At 48.1% G+C, this 20,223-nt stretch overlaps 3 protein-coding genes across 6 annotated transcripts in view; 2 read left to right on the top strand and 1 right to left on the bottom strand.

Moving 5' to 3' along the window:
- agbl4 (AGBL carboxypeptidase 4) overlaps positions 1 to 926 on the top strand; it is a gene marked incomplete in the record, with an annotated part of 238,584 nt that extends 237,658 nt beyond the window's left edge. The window contains 1 exon segment of the mRNA XM_030372609.1: positions 183 to 926. Within this exon segment, the coding sequence (XP_030228469.1) occupies positions 183 to 291 (109 nt within the window).
- Positions 927 to 1,085: 159 nt separating this feature from the next.
- Positions 1,086 to 15,077, top strand: spata6 (spermatogenesis associated 6). Of its 3 annotated transcripts, none has more exons than XM_030371761.1 (13): positions 1,086 to 1,203; positions 1,635 to 1,772; positions 2,140 to 2,188; positions 2,314 to 2,355; positions 2,591 to 2,715; positions 3,627 to 3,707; positions 6,893 to 7,396; positions 9,284 to 9,401; positions 9,599 to 9,639; positions 9,815 to 9,978; positions 13,355 to 13,451; positions 13,906 to 13,991; positions 14,545 to 15,077. In XM_030371761.1, the coding sequence occupies exons 1-13, from the start codon at positions 1,117 to 1,119 to the stop codon at positions 14,690 to 14,692; spliced, it is 1,680 nt and encodes a 559-aa protein (XP_030227621.1). In that variant the 5' UTR covers positions 1,086 to 1,116; the 3' UTR covers positions 14,693 to 15,077. The 3 variants fall into 3 exon arrangements, with proteins under 3 accessions (XP_030227621.1, XP_030227620.1, XP_030227622.1); XM_030371760.1 differs by having other exon boundaries at positions 9,587 to 9,639; XM_030371762.1 differs by lacking the exon at positions 1,635 to 1,772 and having other exon boundaries at positions 9,587 to 9,639.
- On the bottom strand, positions 15,056 to 20,193 carry dnttip2 (deoxynucleotidyltransferase, terminal, interacting protein 2). Of its 2 annotated transcripts, XM_030371759.1 has the most exons (8): positions 20,075 to 20,193; positions 18,501 to 19,739; positions 17,674 to 18,437; positions 17,192 to 17,330; positions 16,837 to 16,932; positions 16,371 to 16,535; positions 15,762 to 15,871; positions 15,056 to 15,488 (listed from the first exon to the last, which is right to left on the bottom strand). In XM_030371759.1, the coding sequence occupies exons 1-8, from the start codon at positions 20,153 to 20,155 to the stop codon at positions 15,383 to 15,385; spliced, it is 2,700 nt and encodes an 899-aa protein (XP_030227619.1). In that variant the 5' UTR covers positions 20,156 to 20,193; the 3' UTR covers positions 15,056 to 15,382. The 2 variants fall into 2 exon arrangements, with proteins under 2 accessions (XP_030227619.1, XP_030227618.1); XM_030371758.1 differs by having other exon boundaries at positions 17,674 to 19,739.
- Between the last annotated feature and the right edge of the window lie 30 nt (positions 20,194 to 20,223).

Genomic DNA, 20,223 nt, shown 5'->3' with positions numbered 1-20,223 from the left:
TCTTCTTTCTCTTGATAAAACAATATTCCAATGATAAAAGCGTGCCCCCATAAATTCAGCTTTATACATAACCATTCGATTTACAATTCAGCTGTGAGCAACCATTAGCATACAACTGTTGGTTTGTTTGACTCAACCACACAATATCTGCCTTTTCCCCCTTGTATCGTTTCCCTCTGCAGCTCTGAGGTGATGCTGCAGACAGGCTGTGGGAATGGAAAGACCAACACAGGAGAGAGGGAGAAGACTGAAGGCGAGAAGGAGAGGAAGAGCCAAGGCATCAGACATTAGAAATACCAGGAGATGGACAGCAGGAGAGGACATCAGATGGACAGGGAGAAGAGCTCGCCGATGGTGTGGACAGACAACATAGAAAGGCGCACAGATAGGCCGAATGTAATGCAAAGGCAGAGCATTTGTGTTTCTCATACTTAGAAAGGGGGAATATGTGGTTTTTGCAGGACTTTTATAAGGGCAGCTCTGGTACACTATTATAGTTTGTGGGTCGTGACAGGTTTCATTTGGAGTGTTAAATGCATGCAGAAGGACTAGTTGAATCATGATTTGAAGCCTTCGTTTAGTTTGCACTTATGTGTGCTGGATGTCCCAGTGTGCTTCACTTTGCCTTCACTTTGATTTGCTCTTCAATCTGTATATAAATGCATGTCTTCCATTTTTTTCATGATATTTTCAGTCATGATTCTGATTGTTGTTTGATGATGGTGATGGTTGTTGGTAACAATTATGAACAGGACATAATTTTGCTCAATCTAGTGTATAACTACATGTTTGTGGCTGTACGCTTGTCATCATGGAAATAGGCTGTAAGCCTATGGAAGTTTCTTCAGAATTAATAAAGCAAGAACTTTAGTGTACGTATAATGCAATTTCAGTGTAACAAATAAAATTGTTTTTGTTATACATAACTGTGTGTGTGTGTGTGTGTGTGTGCGCGCGCGTGCGCGTGCGCGTGTGCGTGCGCGTGTGCGTGCGTACCCTTGTGTACGTGTGAAGTGACGGATTCGGTCCAACACGATTGTATTGGTTAGTATCAGGTCACATGACCCACTTCCGTTCTTTCTTCCTGTTTGGAAGCCATGACAACAAACTTTGAAAATGAAGGAACCTACTCCAGTGAAGTTGTCCTCCTGCAAATCGTACCAGAAAATTCTAAAATGCACCGTTTACTTGGACATACATTCTGTAAGTGCTGTTATGGTCCTTATTCAGTAGTTCGTTTGCTGCACGAATCAGAAGGAAATCATTCGTAACCAGGGAACTTACTGTGGTATTTCAGCGATAAGAGACGCGTCTTGGTCCTTTCCTCGTTGCTGGTTAAAATGTCAGTCTTTTGACTTTAGATCTTGCGTTTTTACCAAAAAAATGTATCCAAATATTTGTATTGAAGGCAGATAGAAGTACAGGTAAAATGTTCACTGCTATTTGCTAAATATTTTGATCAAAAGGAATTTAAAGTTAATTCAGACCATGTCAATAAGGAGCAGGTAAGAATAGGGGGATAGTATTTTGCTCAATGATGGCTACATGTAGGCTGCAGGCATTATGTATCAAACCCAGGGAACACCCCAACCACTTCACTTTGCCAACCATCCCTACTCTTTGTTTGTGTGTAGATCACCTGCCCTGGGGCGTTGTTGACCCGATCAGAAGATATCTACCTCAGCGTGTGTGTCATGGGTCAATACAGGAAGACCCACTGCATGCCTGCTATCTTCCCTCTGCTCTTCAACCACAAGATGGTCTTTGTCAGGGTGAGGACCAAGCAGCATATCACTGAGTAAATCTGTGACAGGGGACGCCAGCTGCAAGGGTTTGTTTAGGAGCTCTGATTCATTGAGTGGTGTGTATTCACGTTAATAATCTGGATCGTACACCTTTTTGGGGGATTTTTCCTGCAGGGGCAAACTAGAACATAAAAAGATACATATATTATGTTTTAGGATTGCTATTAATAAATGCTTGTTACACTTTCATGACCACCCCAGTCTTGAAACAAACAAACCCAAGACTGTCATCTCTCTATTTTCTGTCTGTCTGCTAGACTTTAGGCATGACTTTTTTCCAATCTATCTGTAGCAGGGTTTTGCTGTCTAAATTCCTCTCTCTCTATGGATTCAGACTTTCCCCGGTGTGGTTGACCCGGCTGATGTTTCGGAACAACTGGAATGTAAGTGGGCTCCTTTAGTCCTGAAGCATTTGCCCTATTAGCATATTGGCCTGTTAACCGCAGTTCTGACTAAGGGTCCAGCTTATAGACAATTAGCTTGGCTTTCCCTATTATTTATTTTTCAGCTGACACCTCGACTTTGGAGCTGATTCAGACGGTCCCTCCAGGTAGGACTGTGATGACACCTCATGGCCCTGCTGTGCTCCTGGTTTCACCCAGGCAAACACACACTGCTTCTCACCTTTTTATCTACGGAATATATGTGTGAGGACTGGTATTTGTCCTGCTTGCCCTTCACTCTGTGTGTGTGTGTGTGTGTGTGTGTGTGTGTGTGTGTGTGTGTGTGTGTGTGTGTGTGTGTGTGTGTGTGTGTGTGTGTGTGTGTGTGTGTGTGTGTCTTAGAGGGTGAGATCCTGGCCACGGTGGAGGAGGGCACCCGAGACTTTGTCTTCCCGGGGCCCCGGCTGACTGCCAGCGAGGAGGCCCCTGAGAGACAGATCTTGATGAGGAAGAGCTCTTCGTTCCCTGTATGTATATATATATATTAGTGCTGTCAAGCGATTAAAATAATTAATCGCATTAATGTCATAGTTAACTCACGATTAATCGCGAGCAATCGCGATTAATCACAAATCTTTTTTCTATGCTAAATATCCCTTGATTTCTTTGTCCCATTAATTGTTCTCCTTTTAATGCTCTTATCAACATGGAGAAGTGCATCGGCTTGCCTTGTGCAAATGTTTTTTTATTGATAACAACATTGGCATATACTGATCAAAACAGGACAATACAAAAAAAAAGCCTATAGTGCAATTAAACGATGAACATACAAACATACTGCCTTGAACATAGCAGTCAGGCTACTACTTCTTTGTTTTGAGCCAAAGAAAAAAAAAAAGTATTGCGTTAATCGCGCGATAAAAAAATTAACGCCGTTAAAATTGGATTGCGTTAACGCCGTTAATAACGCGTTTAACTGACAGCACTAATATATATATATATATATATATGTATATATATATACATACATCTTTATTCCTTTCCCGGCCATCCGCCATCCCTTTGTTGTTTGTTTTCCGTACTTTTCCTTTTCTCCCCCAGAGCATTGGTGTCATTTTAATGACCGTAAACACCCCCTCTCTTCACCATCTGATTTCAATTTGTTTGCTCAACACACCGCAATTTAAAATGTCTCTCAGCAAATCGCCACATTGTTTAAACATCCTACTAGACTTTTTTTTAGGGGGGGGGGGTTCTTCTTCTCCAATTTGCCTCCTCTTGAGTGAAGCGTAGATGGGGATACATTTGCGTCTGTAAATTGTTGTTGTGAGCTGTGAGTGCAGTGGTTATCTGGTGCTTTGGTCTTGCCTCCGCCTGTTAACGCAACACACTCCGCATGTACACCCCCTGCCCCCCATTGTCGCCCCCCCACCCCCAGGGAATCGCCCCCATGGTGGAGTTTGCGACCACCGCTGTCATCGAGGAGATGGATGCAGCGGAAAGCCAGCCCGCCACACCTGTAAGACGCCGTTCGCTGTAGTCTCTGCGGGCTTTTCCTCCAATCCCGTCGCAGAGAGAGGTCCACGCACACGCACACACATCGTCATTTTGAAACAGGAAGGCTTTCTGCTCATTTTGATTGTATGTATGTGCACGTTAAGTCCACCTACCAAATTTGAAAGCAATTAGTATATAAAATGTGCTCGCAGAGATGTTTAATCCAACATCGTTTCTGGTACTATCGCACTCAAACATGTAGGTTTGATATCGGCTCGCTCATTATGATTCTGAAAGTCTTACGCCGTTCGCACTGTGACAGATCATTCACACTTTTACGGATAATTTCCGACATGTTTTTAAAGAGTGGCATCAATCTCCCCTTTATTCGTCCCATCAAATATACCTGTAATCCTATCTGCCTACCTACCTATCTCCCTAATATTGTTGCCATGGCTTCTGCCGTCAATCTTTATATCAGTCTTTCTCTCTGTATCTCTGTCTGCCTCTATCTCTCTCTGGCCGTTGTCCATGTATTTCCGTGTATTTCTGTCTTTATCTCTCTCTATCCTCTGTCTGTCTGTCTTTCTGCATCGCTGTCTATCCATCGGTCCATCTAGTGTTTCAAGGGTATGCGCGGTCTCCTTGTGAGTGTAATTACAGAGGGACGGATCTGTGCTGCTGATAGCAAAGCCTCCCTGGTTCTCTCGCTAGCATGCCTTTAATATACGCTCTGAAGCTGGGCTAGCTGGCCTTTCATATACACTCTGTAGCTGGGCTAGCTGGCCTTTCATATACACAATGCAGCTGGTCTAGCTGACCATTAACTGTATATACACTGTTTAGCTTGGCTAGCTGTTGTTTATCATACACTCTGCCGCTGGGCTAGCTGGCCATTTACAAACGCTCTGTAGCTGGGCTAGCATGCCCAGCTACAGAGGACGTAAAAGGCAAGGCTTTTATATATACGCTATCGAGAGAGGGTTAATCTCTAGCACATCCTGGCTCACCTGCGTCTGTCCTTCACCGGGCACTTTTTTTTCATGGATTTAAAGGGCAATCGGTGCTTAGCTGAATAAAATCACCATTTTACCTTTCAAAGGCACGGCAGCGCTTTTGTTCAGTGTGTTTTCTTCACTCCTGTTTGTCTCCTCTATCTTCTCCCTCCCTCTGAGACGTCTCTCCCTCTCTGCTTTCATTTTGTGTGTGTGCATGTGCATGCGCGTGTGAGTGGCGCAGTGATGCATTATAAGATGAACACGTTGCTCAAGTTGATGGGATGGTTGGTTTTTCTTCGGTGTCAATCAAACAAAAAAAAGAAGGAAGCAAAAGCACTCTACCTTCAAACCAAAAAAACAAGAAAGAGATAGAGTTGGCACGTTATGCCAATAAGCAGCCCTTCATTGTCAAGGTAAGGTAATCCTGAGTGGAGCTGTTTGCTTAAGAAGGATGCTTCTGGCTACGGGGAAGATTGTAGGTCTTCTCCCCCGAGCCCCTCTGGGGGTTGTCTGGATCTGAGCAGCCGTCTCTGTGAGCCAGGAGAACCTCTCCCCTTCTCCCTTCTCTTCCACTAATGGCTTCTAAGCGCAGGCATTTTCCCCATGACAGCGAGGTGTGCCAAAACCGCACCCAGTGCCTTGTTTCATTACTGATTTAGGTAGTTTAGAAGATGGCACACTTTTCTCCTTTCACCCCCCCCCCCCCCCCCCCCCTCCAAAAAAAGATATCTCTATCTTTAGAGGTAAATATACGTTTATATTGTCAAACTAAACTTTCTGTCTCTCTCCCCTCACCCTCTCTCCATCCTAATCTGCCTCTCTCTTCCCAGTATTATTCCAGGCCGTCTCTGACTGTCAGTCCTGATTTCTCCCTGTACACGGCCGCCTCGCTCTCTATAAAGAGTGATGCACATGCTGTTGACTCTCTCTCTCTATTGTTGTTAGTTTTGTACTATTATTTACCCCCGTGTTGAAACGACAACGACGCCTTCGTCGTTGATTGCGTGCATGCACATTCACAGGCCGTTTTCGGTTTCGGTTTCGGTCTTTTTTTTGGTTGTTGCAAAGGCTAATTCTGGCAAGCCCGGCTTTGTTTATCTCAAGGACGTAGCGTTGCATCACGCCGCAGCGACAACAGCGGCACGGCGACTAATCGCATCGGACAAGCCCTTGGCGCCCCGGCCCTGGAACGCGGGGACCTGTTTGTGTGTGTGTGTGTGTGTGTGTGTGTGTGTGTGTGTGTGTGTGTGTGTGTGTGTCTGTGTGTGTGTGTGTGTGTGTGTGTGTGTGTGTGTGTGTGTGTGTGTGTGTGTGTGTGTGTGTGTGTGTGTGTGTGTGTGTGTGTGTGTGGAGAAGGGAAAGGTGGGGATAGGGACCCCGGCGGTAAATCTTTGCTCTGTTTGATTCCATTAAATAAATGCCTCAGAAATGGCAACCTCAATCCAGAATTCATCCATCGTTCTGTGTCTTTCTTTATTTTTTAATGAGTTTTAATGTTCCGCAATGTCCCTGATTAGCATTTAGATCATATTTGTTTTACAGCTCCGTAAGGCCTCTTGATTGTATTAGACGGCAGATAGCCATCAAACATAATTAACATTTTTTCTTAACTTATTTATCCCCCCCTCCCCACTAGCCGACCGGCATCCGCCTGAGGAAGGGAATATTGCTTGTGAGGACTATGTTATTGGAGCTATCGGAGTTATTGGTGCCATGCTGCAGAGGTGGGCACAGTGTCTGGAAGGTCTGGGGTTGCTGCTCCCGCTGCCGTTGCTGCTATTGCATTGTTGTTGTTGTTGTTGTTGTTGTTGCGTAATGGGCTGTCTGAGTTAGCTAATAGTTTAATGGTTTATATCTCGTTAAAAGACCTGGGGGCTGTGATGGCTGCAGCATCTGTGAAGGCATAACTCGGCAGTTTTCAGAGAGCCAGAGGACATTGCAGTGCACTGTGGCCATATGCACGGGGCAAGTGCAGCATCAAACCCTTCATCCTGGTTAATTCTCTCTCTCTCTCTCTCTCTCTCTCTCTCTCTCTCTCTCTCTCTCTCTCTCTCTCTCTCTCTGTCGTTCCTCTCTCTCTCTCTGTCGTTCCTCTCTCTCTCTCTCTCTCTCTCTCTCTCTCTCTCTCTCTCCATCTACCTCTCTCTCTCTCTCTCTCTCTCTCTCTCTCTCCATCTACCTCTCTCCATCTCTCTCTCTCTCTCTGCAGTTGTGTGGCCTCCACCCAGAGAGGTCTTCTCCTGCCCGCCCCAGACGTAGCCCGAGGAAAAAAACAACAATGTCCCCGTCACTGCGCTCCATATCCCAACCTAGCTCTCCCGCCACTCTGCGGCGCACCCAAGGGGACCCTGGGAAACGGAGTCCTTCAAACAGAGCGAAAGAGAAGGATAAAACGGGCGACTCCGTCGTGTCCACGGAGTCGCCCGGGACCTCCCCTCTTCCAGCGCCAACCAAACCCGTTTCCCCCCGTCGCCGTCGCCAAGGTTCCCAGAGGACCAGGCCGGGCCGAGGTCAGCTCAGGGGGCCGCCTCCGCGCGCCGAGGCGTCCCCCCGGTACCAGCAGCCCACGGTGGCCTCTGTGTCACGCGCCCTGTCGCCCTACACCCACCGCCGGATGTGCGAGCTCTCGGAGGACGCCCAGGCGCGGCTGGCCCACCTCCAGCTGGGCCCCCACCACTTCAGGAAACAGACCCTGAGCCAGCCCCCCTTCCAGGTGGGTGGAAGTCCCCTCGCTGCCCCCCCCCCCCCCCCCCCTGGTCCCCTAGCAACCACGAGCTCTGAATGCTAACGCTACCGCTACCACAGCGATGGATAGATGGATGGATGGATAGATGGGGGATGTAAAGAGAGAGAGATTGATGGATGGACAGATGGGGATATGGACAAACGGACTGATAGATGGATAGACAAACAGATAAATGGTAGACAGACTGATGGATGGATGGACGGACCTCGGCGGGAGGAATCGATTTGCCGTCGTTGTTTGTGCCCGTTGAACTTTATTTGGTATTCTTCGTTGATCGTTTAAAAGTGAGGAGTAATCGAGGGCAGCCGTGCATGAAGCGTACGATACACACGTTAAAATACAGTGAAAATGATTTCATGGGTTTGTGGGTCAGCAGCACAATTGCACACTGCAAACAGAACAAACGTGTTGTCCTTTGTTTTGGTTTATTTGTAATCGTTTCTTGATGAGGCCGGTCAAAAGTGAATGTCCTTTACCGTGTGTGTGTGTGTGTCTGTGTGTGTGTGTGTGTGTGTGTGTGTGTGTGTGTGTGTGTGTGTGTGTGTGTGTGTGTGTGTGTGTGTGTGTGTGTGTGTGTGTGTTTGATGTTTCTGATACCATACTCTGTTATTTTCCCCTCCACATCAAACTGAGCACTTCAAAGCAGGGCTGTGAGTCCGTTTGTTGCGATTGAGTCCAGCCGTCCAACCACTGCCCTTGTGTTTACTACAAATGCTTTAATTACATGCATTATTCCACTATAACACATTTGCATATGAAGGGAAGGCGCAATGATCGGTTGATTGCATCGCCTTGGGGGATATAGGATATTATAGAAATCTCCCTGGGCTCCCATCTGGATTTCAATCAGAACGCACATTGCAGTCTAATCTAATCTAGCGCTATGACGATCAAAATTCCCTGTGATGTCCCCCCCCCCCCTCACCCCCCTCCATGTCAAGCAAAAAGGCTGAGGCAGCGAGCCGTTTGTTGTCGCTTGTTTGTTGATGGTTGTTTGTGATACGTATGAATGGCGTGTGAGAGCGAAGGCACACGGCCCGCTCCCCGGTAGTCCGTGGCGACTCCCTGGGCTACAATTAACCCTGGTAATTAAGTGTCAAGCTGCAATTAACAAATAAGATACTTAATGAAGTAGTCTGGCCTCCGTGATGAATGCATTACAGTCATGTCTGCCCCACAAACTCCATGTTGGGGGAATGTAAAGAGGCTGGCAAACAGCACCCTGCCACGGCCAATCCGAATAACATCGTGTTGACTACAACCACAACAGCAACCACAACAAACAAAGTGCAATTAGTAGGCATGCATCAGTGAGGGATGTCTTGGGTTTTCCTCGCAACCTTTTCTGCGACCGCTTGGTAGCTATTCGGGGTTGAAATGAAAGAGGAATAGAGGGGGAGCAGGGAGAAAAGTAGCCTCTTAAGTAGCGGCCCTATCTCCCCCGTAGCGGTGATGTATCGTGATTAATGCCCAGCGATTGTTATTGCATTTAGCAAAGTAAGTAAGACTTACTGAAGCTTTGTTTCGCTGTTGTGTTTTGGTCTTCTTTTCTTTCGTCCGTAATTGATATTCCAGACTGCAGCGCCGCTTCTTAATTCCTTTCTGTTTGCCCAAGGTATCGTTTAGATATTTCTCTACGATAGTAAAGTTGAAAGATGCCCTTCCGGGACTGTAAGAGATTTTGTTTTTATGTATAGAGAGAATGAAAGATGCAAATACCATCTGCCAGAACCGCCTCGCAGTGCCTCGTAATATTTCTGCATTGATTACAACTCGACTTCCGATGGTGTGGGGATGGGTGGAAATCGAAGAGCCATTTTGACGGTCTCCTATTGTGTGTGATGGCCTCGCTAGGTTCCGTTTCACAGCGATGTTTCCTTCTCGGAGTCACCCTCCTACCAGCCTGTCTCTCCTACTAGAGATAGCGTCCTGCATCGCTTTGGCTCTGCCCGCTACACAGCAGATCACCCTGGTGAGCCTGCGAACACACTCACTCACTCACTCACTCACTCACTCACTCACTCACTCACTCACTCACTCACTCACTCACTCACTCACATACAGGTATAATAAGAAAAACTTTCTTTCTCCATTTTCTGTTTGTTCTGGAAGGAAATATTAATAATAAATAATACTCTTCCATACTTCTAAATATAGTTATTGCCCTAGATTCGTCTTTGCTGGGAAGCTACCGGCCCGAGTTAGCTGAGGTGAGTTCTAACTTAAATATACTTATTATCTGTAATGTCTGCCATCATTTGATGAAACTCTCTGAGGTTTGGTAGATGCATGAACGAGGCATGTCAAATATTGTTTTATATAAAACAAATATTCAGTCAGACATAAGACCCTCTCGACCCCCATTTGACCTCTGACCTCCTCCAGTCGCAGTCAGGTTCAACGGCGACCGGGTTGTCCCCTGAGGCTCAAAGGAGTTGTCGCGGAGAGAAGGGTCAGACAGGGACCCCTGTGGAGAAGGCGTGGTCCATCCCGGGGCCCTCTTCCTCCAGGAGCCCGCCGCCTCTGGGACACTCGTCTATCCAAGAACGGTAGGGACACTGGAATAGAGCTATACTCCTCGCTTCTAAAAGTTCGTTTTCTGCTGATAAGCCAATTAACGCCATAAAAAGCCTTACAGCAATTGACTGCGGAATTGTTCCATTAAGCCGTTTTAAGAGGGTTTTTTGTCATGTGGCTATTGAGTTCATTTAGGCGTATTGCTTGACTTAATTTTTAATGGAAATGCTGCAGTCTATATATATATATATATATATATATATATATATATATACTACTGTGTATACCTTGTTGCCAACTGCCTCAGTTGGAAGTGCGTCAGACACAGGACGAACCAGGACTTAGTAAAGGCGTCGTAAAGAGATGTTTGTCTTGTTTTTTGGGGGAATGCAAGCTTTTCAAAATGTTGACACTGAATACCAAAGAAAGGAGCGTACTTTATTAAATTTGTATTTCTCTTTCTCGTGTTCGAAATCCACACTGACAGGCATCTCTGGCCCTAAAACCCAATTTCCAATGTTCGGCCTTCGCACAGGCAAACAACCTTTCTGCGGGTAGAATTTGCTTTGAATCTGTTCAGATTTCCCCATGTAAACCATTTGTTTACCCAAAACGTCCTGAGGCTCGGTGTGTTGAAGAAAGAGCAGCACCTCAATATGAATTTTCAATTATGCGATATTGACAAATACGGCTCTCTCATGAAACCCGTGTCTGTGTGTGCATGCACCTGTCTGTCTGTTTGCATGAGTGTGTGTGTGTGTGTGTGTGTGTGTGTGTGTGTGTGTGTGTGTGTAATGTGTGTGTGTGTGTTTATGTATATCCTTGTTTGTGTGCATGTGTGCGTGCCCATATGGCACTAATCTTTAATTTTGATCACACTCGACAGGCAGGATGAATTCTCCCCCACCTCTCAAATTACAGGAGCTGATGCCTTGTCATGTTTGTTCATTACTGGGGGAAGGGTAGGGAGAGAAGGAAGGGGGGGAGGGGAGAAGGGGGGGAGAACAAAAAGGAAAATGGTATTGATTTGTGTTTCAGCCCGAGACCCGATGCGTTTGACCCAACGCACTCTTTAATACATTGTGAGAGACTCTGTGATCGATCGCAGCCGCTGCCAGTTGAACACGTCGACGGCAGCCATGTTCTGCGTTCTGTTTGTTCTGGGCTCCCCCCCCCCCCCCCCCTTCCTGTCCCTCTATAAGTAAACATTAAAATCAATAGACAATTTTAAACAAGGGGTAGGGGGTGGGGGTAGGGGGGGGAGAAGTAAATTGCGGGAAATGAATGATACTTCTGTCTCAATTGAAAACGCGACCATGCCGGTCGGCCGGGGGATTAGTGCCCCGTCTGTTGTAGATTCCCCCAGAAGGCGACGGGGTCACGTCTCTCCAGCGAGCCGCTGATGGGAAGAGGAAGTGATGGATGCCAAAGGGCGACTATTGTCTCTGAGGCCCTGAAGCACCAACACGCACGCACACTCGACGCGCACGTACGCACACGTAAACGTACACGCGTACGTATGTACGTACGTACACACAGACACACAGACACACACACACACACACACACACACACACACACACACACACACACACACACACACACACACACACACACACACACCTTGAGATGATTTGTCCTCGATGAGTATTGCAAATAGAACAGTACATTTATCTAATCACAGAGGAAAACACGACAAAGCCTTTTGCCACCGCACGTCCGTCAGTCGGTCCGCGTCAAGCCACTCCGAGGCAAATGGACGCAAACAAGGTAGCAATAGAGGAATTTATCAGTTTATTGCCACACTGACTGACTTCTTTGTGACTCTCCTCTATGTCATTTCATTTATTTATTTTCTCAACAGACAGAATTCATTTATAACGTATTGATGCCGAGCGTTCATGGCTGTAGTTTAAATGCAAACTTGGCTCTATAAATTGTGAAATTGCTTTCTTTCTGTTGGTTTGTGTGTGTGTGTGTTTGTGTGTGTGTGTGTGTGTGTGTGTGTGTGTGTGTGTGTGTGTGTGTGTGTGTGTGTGTGTGTGTGTGTGTGTGTGTGTGTGTGTGTGTGTGTGTGTGTGTGTGTGTGTGTGTGTGTAAGGATGCCAACATTGATTTTGGTCAAAGGAAGTATTGCCATTTATGTGGTAGACTGTATTTCGTTTTCATGATGTGCAAAAAACAAAAGAAGAAAAGAATGTGTCAAGTGGATGAGGCTGGTTTGAGCCAGGTTGTCACGGCGATACCTCCGTCTTTTGCTAGTATACAGCACAGACTAGTGGACAGAACCGACACTTTGCGTCTCAGTGTGTGATGGGCGTTGGCCTGTTTTTTAAATGTATTTTTATATTTCTCCAAAAAGGGCAGCACAGCAAGGGGTATAATGCAGTAAGGGACGTTGTATGTTCCCAGAATATACAACGTTTTAGCGATACACCGAATAATAAAAAGAAAATTGATGTTTCAAGTGCAAAGACGACAGGCAATCATTTTCTGATGCTCCAAATCTTTCTGGTGGTTTTTGAAATCGGGACGGGAGAGGAGATCAGTCAGTTTAGAGTATTTTGGCAGCTCATTCCAGGTCGACAGGGAAATCTTTCTTGTCCTTTTCAGTCCGGACGTCCATCTCAGTCCTGAACAGGCAGTTGGAACAAATTATTGTGAATGTAGACCATAATGACCTTGGCTATGAAACACCATCTTTAGCTTGCTCTTGTTACACACTTTTCTCTCTCCCAGGGTAGTGTAGAGTTTAGGATGTTGGAGCCCCAGGCAAAAGGTCCAGGGTTCAATCCCCAATGTCCTCAGCCTAACCTGATGTCTGCATCCTTGAGCCGGATACCCTAACCCCTACCAGCTCATTTAAGACTAGGGCTGGGTAAAAAAATCGATTTAATAGATTTTGGATTGATTTCATTTAAATTGTGCAATATCGATTCATAGGGCATGAGATAGATTTTTTATTTATTTTCTGTTATTATTATTTTTGCACTTTAATAAGCAATGCCTTAATACAATTTGCAGTGATGGAATGTTATAGTTCAAGTACACTTTCACTTGCAATTTTAAAGTTTAAGTTTAAACTGTTTAAACTGTCCAATTTTCAAGTTTGCACTTAAAGCCTGTTGTTTTAAGGTGTAGAGAAAAAATAAAGTACATTTGTATTTTGTAACACAGTTGAGCCATTTTCATTATTTAAGAGCAGATTAAATCGAATCGAATTGTGATTAATCCATTCAGAACCTTATGAATCGAAATCGGATCGATTTAGGAAGTTGGCCACGATACCCAGCCCTATTTAAGACGTCTGAATTCCCTTCAAGTCGCTTCGGATGGAGGAGGTCTGCTAAAATGACAAAATAGTGACAAGGAAAAGTTTAGTAAAAAGTTTCCAACTGTCTCCCACAGGTTGCACTGCAGTCCCTCCGGCCCATCGCAGTGGGAGCAGATCCACAGCCGGGTCCAGAGGATTCTACAGACCCACGGAGCAAGTCCCAAACGCCTTGTGAGTGACCTGTGACCCCTTGACCTTTGACTGTGGTCAGAGCGCCGTAGCACCAGCAGCACACTCGGTAGATACTAATAATCCATGATTATAAGGTCTGAAGTTGTATTTATTTGTAAGAGAAACATTTTCCCAGTTATTTCTCTGCTGACCTTGGAACGTAAGAAGCATCAGAAAGCTGCAACAGTGATGCAAAGAACTTTGTCTTATTGGTATTCAGAAAGCCCACCCCTTATTTAGACTCCCACCTTTAAACACCGGATGAATTAGTGTCAAGTCCCAAACTTAAACATATGAGGGTTGGGTTCGTCATATGTAATAAGTCATATCCTGAACTTGTTTCCCAAAGTGCGATAACATCTATACACAGAAGCCCTCGTCTGTTGACATTGTCATGGTGGGCGACTGTTCCTCTCGAGTGTTTGTCAAGCTGTTGGTTGTCTTGTGACTGCAGACGGAGGAGGAGAAGGAGGAGAGGCAAGAGAGGAGCGGGGATTTCTGTGGTGGAGCTGACTGTGGCCCCCCGGCCCCACGGGACAGGTAGAAGACCCACTGCTCTGCTCCACTCTGTTTGCCTCCTTAAAAAAGTTCAACACACACTTTTCATTTCCTTCATGGTTTCAGGAGCTCAGGTGGTAGAGCCAGTTTGTCTTGTAACCTTGCTCAGACAATATAAAGGGCTGTTTTCTTGCATGGTTGACCTCGACGTCAGTGTGGGACTGGACAGGGTGATTGCGAAGGCATTCATTGTAATGCGTTTCGATTGGCAACTGGTTAGAATAGCGCTATACTGTATATTGGTAGGAAGGCAATGCACCTTGTAGCGACTAAGGTTTGATTCCCACATGTTGTCCTATGTTACATGTCATTCCTTCTCTTCTCCACCCCGTTTCCTCTGTCATCCCCACCCGGTCGATAATGGCACAGGAAATATATTGATAGAAAAGTGCTAATTTTAAGAGTCATTCTGGCTGCCATTCGCACACCTAACATTTATTTCAGATATTAAGTGAGTCATAGCCCAATATCGTTAAAGGGTCTGTAGGGGGGATATAGGAGCTATGATTTGAGTATTTAATCTCTGCCTCTGTAGCGATAGTCCAGGAGGATGGGCTGGGGGGATCTACGGCAGCAAACAGGGGTCCCGAGACGGCTTCCCCCGGCCTCACAGACTGGCCTTCGAGGAAAGCCTCGGCAAGATCTACCAGAGTATGTACCAGAAGGCCACCCACGATGACTGACAGACCCCGACCACCGCCGGCTCATGGAACATCCCCGTTTCCACAGAAGACTGACGAAGGGATGGCGATGGAGCAATAAACGTTTCCACTACGCCTGCATCAAGTCACCTTCGGTCCAGTAGGTTTGTGGTGGAAAGCGCAGCTTTCATCCCATCTTATTAGTTGCAAACTAATTGTAAAGAAATACGACACTTTAACAGCATTTATCTCATGTAACACCTTTAAGTATTAGGGGCTCAACATTGTTTTTTGTATAGATTGTGCAATTGTGTTCGAGCTGATGTTAAAACATTTTTACAGGACCATGTCTTTGAAAACTTCTGAATTACATGTATAATAGGCCAAATCATAGCAGACAATAAAAAATGCACACCTAAAAACTTTATTGCAAGATTGATTATTGGTGGCCAAACATCCAGTTATACAGTACAATCGTTTCCATTGAATAATCATATGAGTGTACATATTTTTATTCATTAATAAAAAATGCACTCAACTTAGTAAACCTGTGTACTTAATACACATGTTAGCAATTATTCAATCCTGGAAGCATGTATCATATTCTTGATGCTAAACACTCTTTATATTATATAGGACCCAGAAGGCTTATGGCTAAGCCTCTCTTTGGGAGTCTGGTTTACATTATGAATGAAGGCGTGAGATAACTATGATCTGAATGCCTGGACCCGCTCAGACCGCTGCTGGTTTCTTCTGACTAAACCTCTTCTTTTTAGAGCGGCCGGCAGCAGCCGCAGTCTTTTCTGCCATGATCTCCAGGTACTTCTTCTTGTTTTTCCTGGGGATGGAGAGAAACAGACTATCTTTAGAACAAGCTAAAAGAGGAGTAGACTGCATGAGCAGAACAGGCCGGGCGTCTTTCTCAGGGACACATGGTCTTTATCGGCACAATATAAAACGTTTAAATGCCTCTGAAATCCCCAGGTATTCCAAAATGAAATGTTGCATATTACATTATAGAAACATGTATGGAGTTGGACAACAGGACAGGCGTGGCCATGAATAGGGTTCAACTTGGTATAAATCAGTGTTCCTCGGATAATAAGCCTACCGTCTGAACTCTGAGTCGGCCATCAGCTCCTCCGCCATGGTCCTCTTCCGATCCTTCTTCGGAAGCCGGGAATGAAAGAAGTCCACGTGGCTGTCCATCACGGTAGCGACCTACCACGACACAAGTTCAAACTCGTTCACTCACGACATCATGAGCACAACCTCATGGTTTGAAGAATGAATGCTGATCAGACGAGCGCCGTGGGAAGACAAAACAAAAACTGAGGAGCACGGTGACAGGGATGCGTGTACGATATTCCGATACCATTTCCCTTCCCGAAACCCATTCCTGATCTTGAGTATGGGCCGATACAGAGTATATACAGCATCAAGGAATGTAACTACTAAGAGCCCTTGTTCTGATTGAAGGGTTCTCTTACGATGACAGAAATGTGTCGACGCTTCACTTACTGTCGACACATTTATTTTCTAGATCATTTACATTTGTAATCCATCATTATAATAATAGATTTGTGTTCTGGTAATTAAGCTGATGAGCTTGTCACATGATGGAATTGGATCGGCACATAGGCTTGTGTACTTTTTTGCCGATTTCCGACACTGGTATCGGAGTGAGTCATGTCACCGTCATAGGACGGGCGCCACTCACCTGGAAGAACTTGGGCAGGCCGTCGCGGTCGCTCTTCTTGTAGAAGCGCTTGGGGTCCAGGGCACCCCTCATCTTGATGACCTTGAGGTCGGCCTTGAGCTCCGGCGTGAGCTCGGGGGCCTTCATGTTGAACCAACCGTCGCCGGTCGACTTGTCGCGCTCCTCCTGTGACAGGACGGGGCAGGTAGCCGGTGAGTCACACGCCCCTATGGTTTGCATTCACCGCGGCCCGCGCTGAATGCAGATACGAGTCGATAGCGCAGGTGGGGGGGGGGGGGGGGGGGGTTACAGATCCTGCTCAAGGGCGACCGCCACGGGGTTTAAAACCCTGGTACAACAAAACACCAAGTGGCCTCACAACACCAGACCGAATATCGAGCCCGCCGGCTGAATGGTAATGCGCAGTGTCACCGCTGAACGGCGTTTGACAACCCCAAGCTTTTCAAACAACACACGGCCGTCTTACTTTGCGTTTGAGTTTCAAGCTCCGCTTGGCTTCGTTGTAGGCAGGCGCCGCGCTCTGCTTCTCAAACTCGGGGCCCAACACGCTGTTCTTCATCGCCTGGGGACGGAGGGAGAGGAGGCAGGGTAAACTCAGCACAAACAGCGCAAGCAAGGATACACGGCCAATGTCAAACCGGATTTGAGTCACACCGTGAAGAAACGCCATTTCTCTAGGGGGGAGGGGGGGGTGTTTGAAGTGACACACTCTTGCATACACAATTCATTACCCGGTCTGCATCCCGGATCACCTTCAAAAAAAGGAAGAGCAGGATGTGGTTGGGGGAGGGGGGGAGGGGGAATCAATGAAAGTTATTTACCTCATCTTGGATCTTTGGATCCTTCAGGTTTCGCAGCGAGTTGGAGACAGGTTTTGATTTGCTGCCATCGAAATTGATGTATAATCCCCCGAGCTCCTTCGCTCTCAGGCCCGGGTCAATACGAGTGGAACACTCCTTCCTGGAACAAATGGGCAAAGCGGAGAGAAAGATACTTCATACGCTGCCGTCACGACTCATTTCTCCATTCTGCATTTCATGAGATAGGAGTGTGTGGAGTGGGGCTATATAGTGTGTGTGTGTGTGTTTGTATAAACCTGCGTGCAGACTCAGAAAAAGCCAAAGCCAACAGGTGGAGCATTTACAAGTCTCTGGGGTGCATTTGCCAGCCACAATCAAAGCTTTATCAGTGTTTAACATTTGGACGGTGCATTTCTTGCCGATATGCATGCAGGTCACCACCGACTGCGGTGTGTCCAGACACCACGCCGTGAGCCATACACCTTACATTTCATACGACTTACGTCTGAGGATTCCCATTATAGAAGAGCATTCGGTTGTATTCGTCGTCGTCGTCCTCCCCCTCTTCGTCCACAAAGTCCTCCTCCTCGTCCTCGTCCTCTTCCTCCCCTCCCTCCTTGAGGTACTGCAGGTCCGCCTCCTGCCCGGGCCGCGTGTCAATCATGAACAGACCGCCGGCCCCCGCGGCGTCGGGAAGCGCTGAAGGACCCGCCCTCTCCACAATTTCCACCTTGTCGTCGTCGTCCTCCTCCTGAATCACGCAGTCATCGCCTACCTCTTCATCATCCTCCTCTTCTTCACTGCTGTCCAGCAGGCTGATGACCGCCGTCTTCTGTTGGACCACCACATCGGGGCGTTGGGGGGCGGGCTCCGGGAAGGGCTCCACTTTGACCTTGGGTTCCTGGCTGCTGGTCACTTGAATGGGCGGGTCTTCGGCTTGTTCGGCTTCCGGCACGATGGCCTGGTCCGAGCCTTCTTCCTGCCGGGCTTCTTTGTCTGAGGCGTCCACCTCCATGTCCTCTATTTCTATTGGTTTTGAGGCCGCCTCCGTCTCCTCCTGCACCGACGGTGGCACTTCCTGTTCCTGGGGAAGCTCTTCCTGGGTCGTTGGCGTCACTTCCTGGGTCGTTGGCGTCTCTTCCTGGGTCGTTGGCGGCTCTTCCTGGGTCGTTGGCGGCTCTTCCTGGGTCGTTGGCGGCTCTTCCTGGGTCGTTGGCGGCGCTTCCTGGGTCGTTGGCGGCGCTTCCTGGGTCGTTGGCGGCGCTTCCTGGGTCGTTGGCGGCGCTTCCTGGGTCGTTGTCGGCGCTTCCTGGGTCGTTGGCGGCGCTTCCTGGGTCGTTGGCGGCTCTTCCTCCGTCTGCTGGTCATCGGCGGTCACCTCACCGCCTGCCGAGGACGTCACGTCCTCGTTCTCGCCGGAGACCCCCCCCTCGATGCCCTCCGTCGACGGCGGTGCCTCGGCGGCGGCGTCCTCCATCGCGCTGTCGCCGGGCGCCACAGACACCGCCACACTGCCCTCCTGTCCGACCCGGATCGTCTCAGCCGCCTCTGGCGCGTCGCAGACGGACTTGACGTCGGCATTCGTCGCGTCTTCCTCCCCAAGCTCCAGCTCCTCGTCTTCGGCCAAGGTGACCGTCTTATCCTCCACCACCGTGTCCTCTAGCGTGGACTCGTTCAGCGGGCCCTCGCCGGGCTCCGCCGCCACAACCCTCTCCAGGACCACAGAGAGCCTGGCCTCTCTGCTCTGGACCAGGGTCGCCTGGAGGACCTCAGAGTCAGAGTCGGTGGCGGCGGCGGACCGGGCGCCGACGCGGGTGCTGCGGCGCGACGGCGTGCTCGGCCCGGACTCGAACCCCTCGGAGTCGCAGGACAGGTCGGAGGCTCGGGGTCTACCCCTGGTGCGGCGGGCGGGGGACTGCGAGCCCTCCGAGGCCGCGTCCAGGTGGAGGGGGATGGGTTGGCTGAGGGGCGCGCGCCGGGCCGAACGGGTCGCTCGGACGGTGGACGGCGGGCCTTCGGCAAAGCCGGACGCGCAGCTGTCGGCATCCGAGAGTTCGCTGTATTCCCCCGGCGTCTTCGCCGACGCCCTGGTGCGGGTGCTCCTTCGGGTGCTCCGGGTGGCCCTCTGGGCGCTGGCCTCCTGTTCCCCTAGGTCACTCTGGGACGTGCAGGGTTTTTCCGGGGTTTTCCTCGCTCGAATACTCCGGCGTGTTCGCCGCTTTTCGGACGCCGGCGACGAGCACGACTCCGCCTCGGAGCCCGCCTCTCCCTCCTGGCTAGTTGTGGGGGGTGGCTGGGCCTTACCGTCCATATTCTTGGTGCTGTGGGGTTGAGGCTCGCTGTCGGACAGGGCAGAGCAGCCGGACTCCATGTCGGAGTCTGCTGGGGTGGAGGGCTGCGGCGGACTGTGAAGCCGGGAATGCTTCGTGCATCTTCTGAGCGGCCGTCTGTTCTGTGAAGACGGGATGGACTCTACGGAGCTCTCCCGAGGCTGATTTCTGGATTCTTCCTCAGAGTTTTGCGATTGTTTCGCTGCACGTCTTGTTCTGTGGGCGGTGGATGGGGTGGCCTGCAGGACAAAATGTTTGGGAAAGGAAAGAATGTAGGCTGAAATCGTTTATAGACCTATGTTTTATATTAGATTATATTTTAGATAGGATTCCACAAGCCATAATGCTTTGTATTTGGTCCTTTTGTTTTTTCAATATGTATTTAAAACACCCAACTGTTTACAAACTATCGAAAGACTTGACTTCAGCCAGCACTCTGGCTAGACTTAACAGCCACGTGAACACCAACATTGTCACGCGAAATCACATGTTGTACTCTACTACGACTACTGGCGATTTATTGATCAGGTTCGTTTACATTTGTAACAATGCATGATTTATCGCTTTAACTTACCGGAACATCAGGAGATTCATCGGAATTTGTTTTTGTTTTAACTGGGGAGCACACGAGTACTCCTCTCCTGGTGGCCACCATCTTGCTATGACGATATTGCTCCGACTTCCGGCCACATGTGGTGTGTCTACTGTGTGCAGAATGGTTCA

This window comes from Gadus morhua, chromosome 12 (assembly GCF_902167405.1).
Source record: "Gadus morhua chromosome 12, gadMor3.0, whole genome shotgun sequence".
NCBI lineage: Eukaryota > Metazoa > Chordata > Actinopteri > Gadiformes > Gadidae > Gadus > Gadus morhua.
This window is presented reverse-complemented; position numbering and strand designations above follow the sequence as displayed.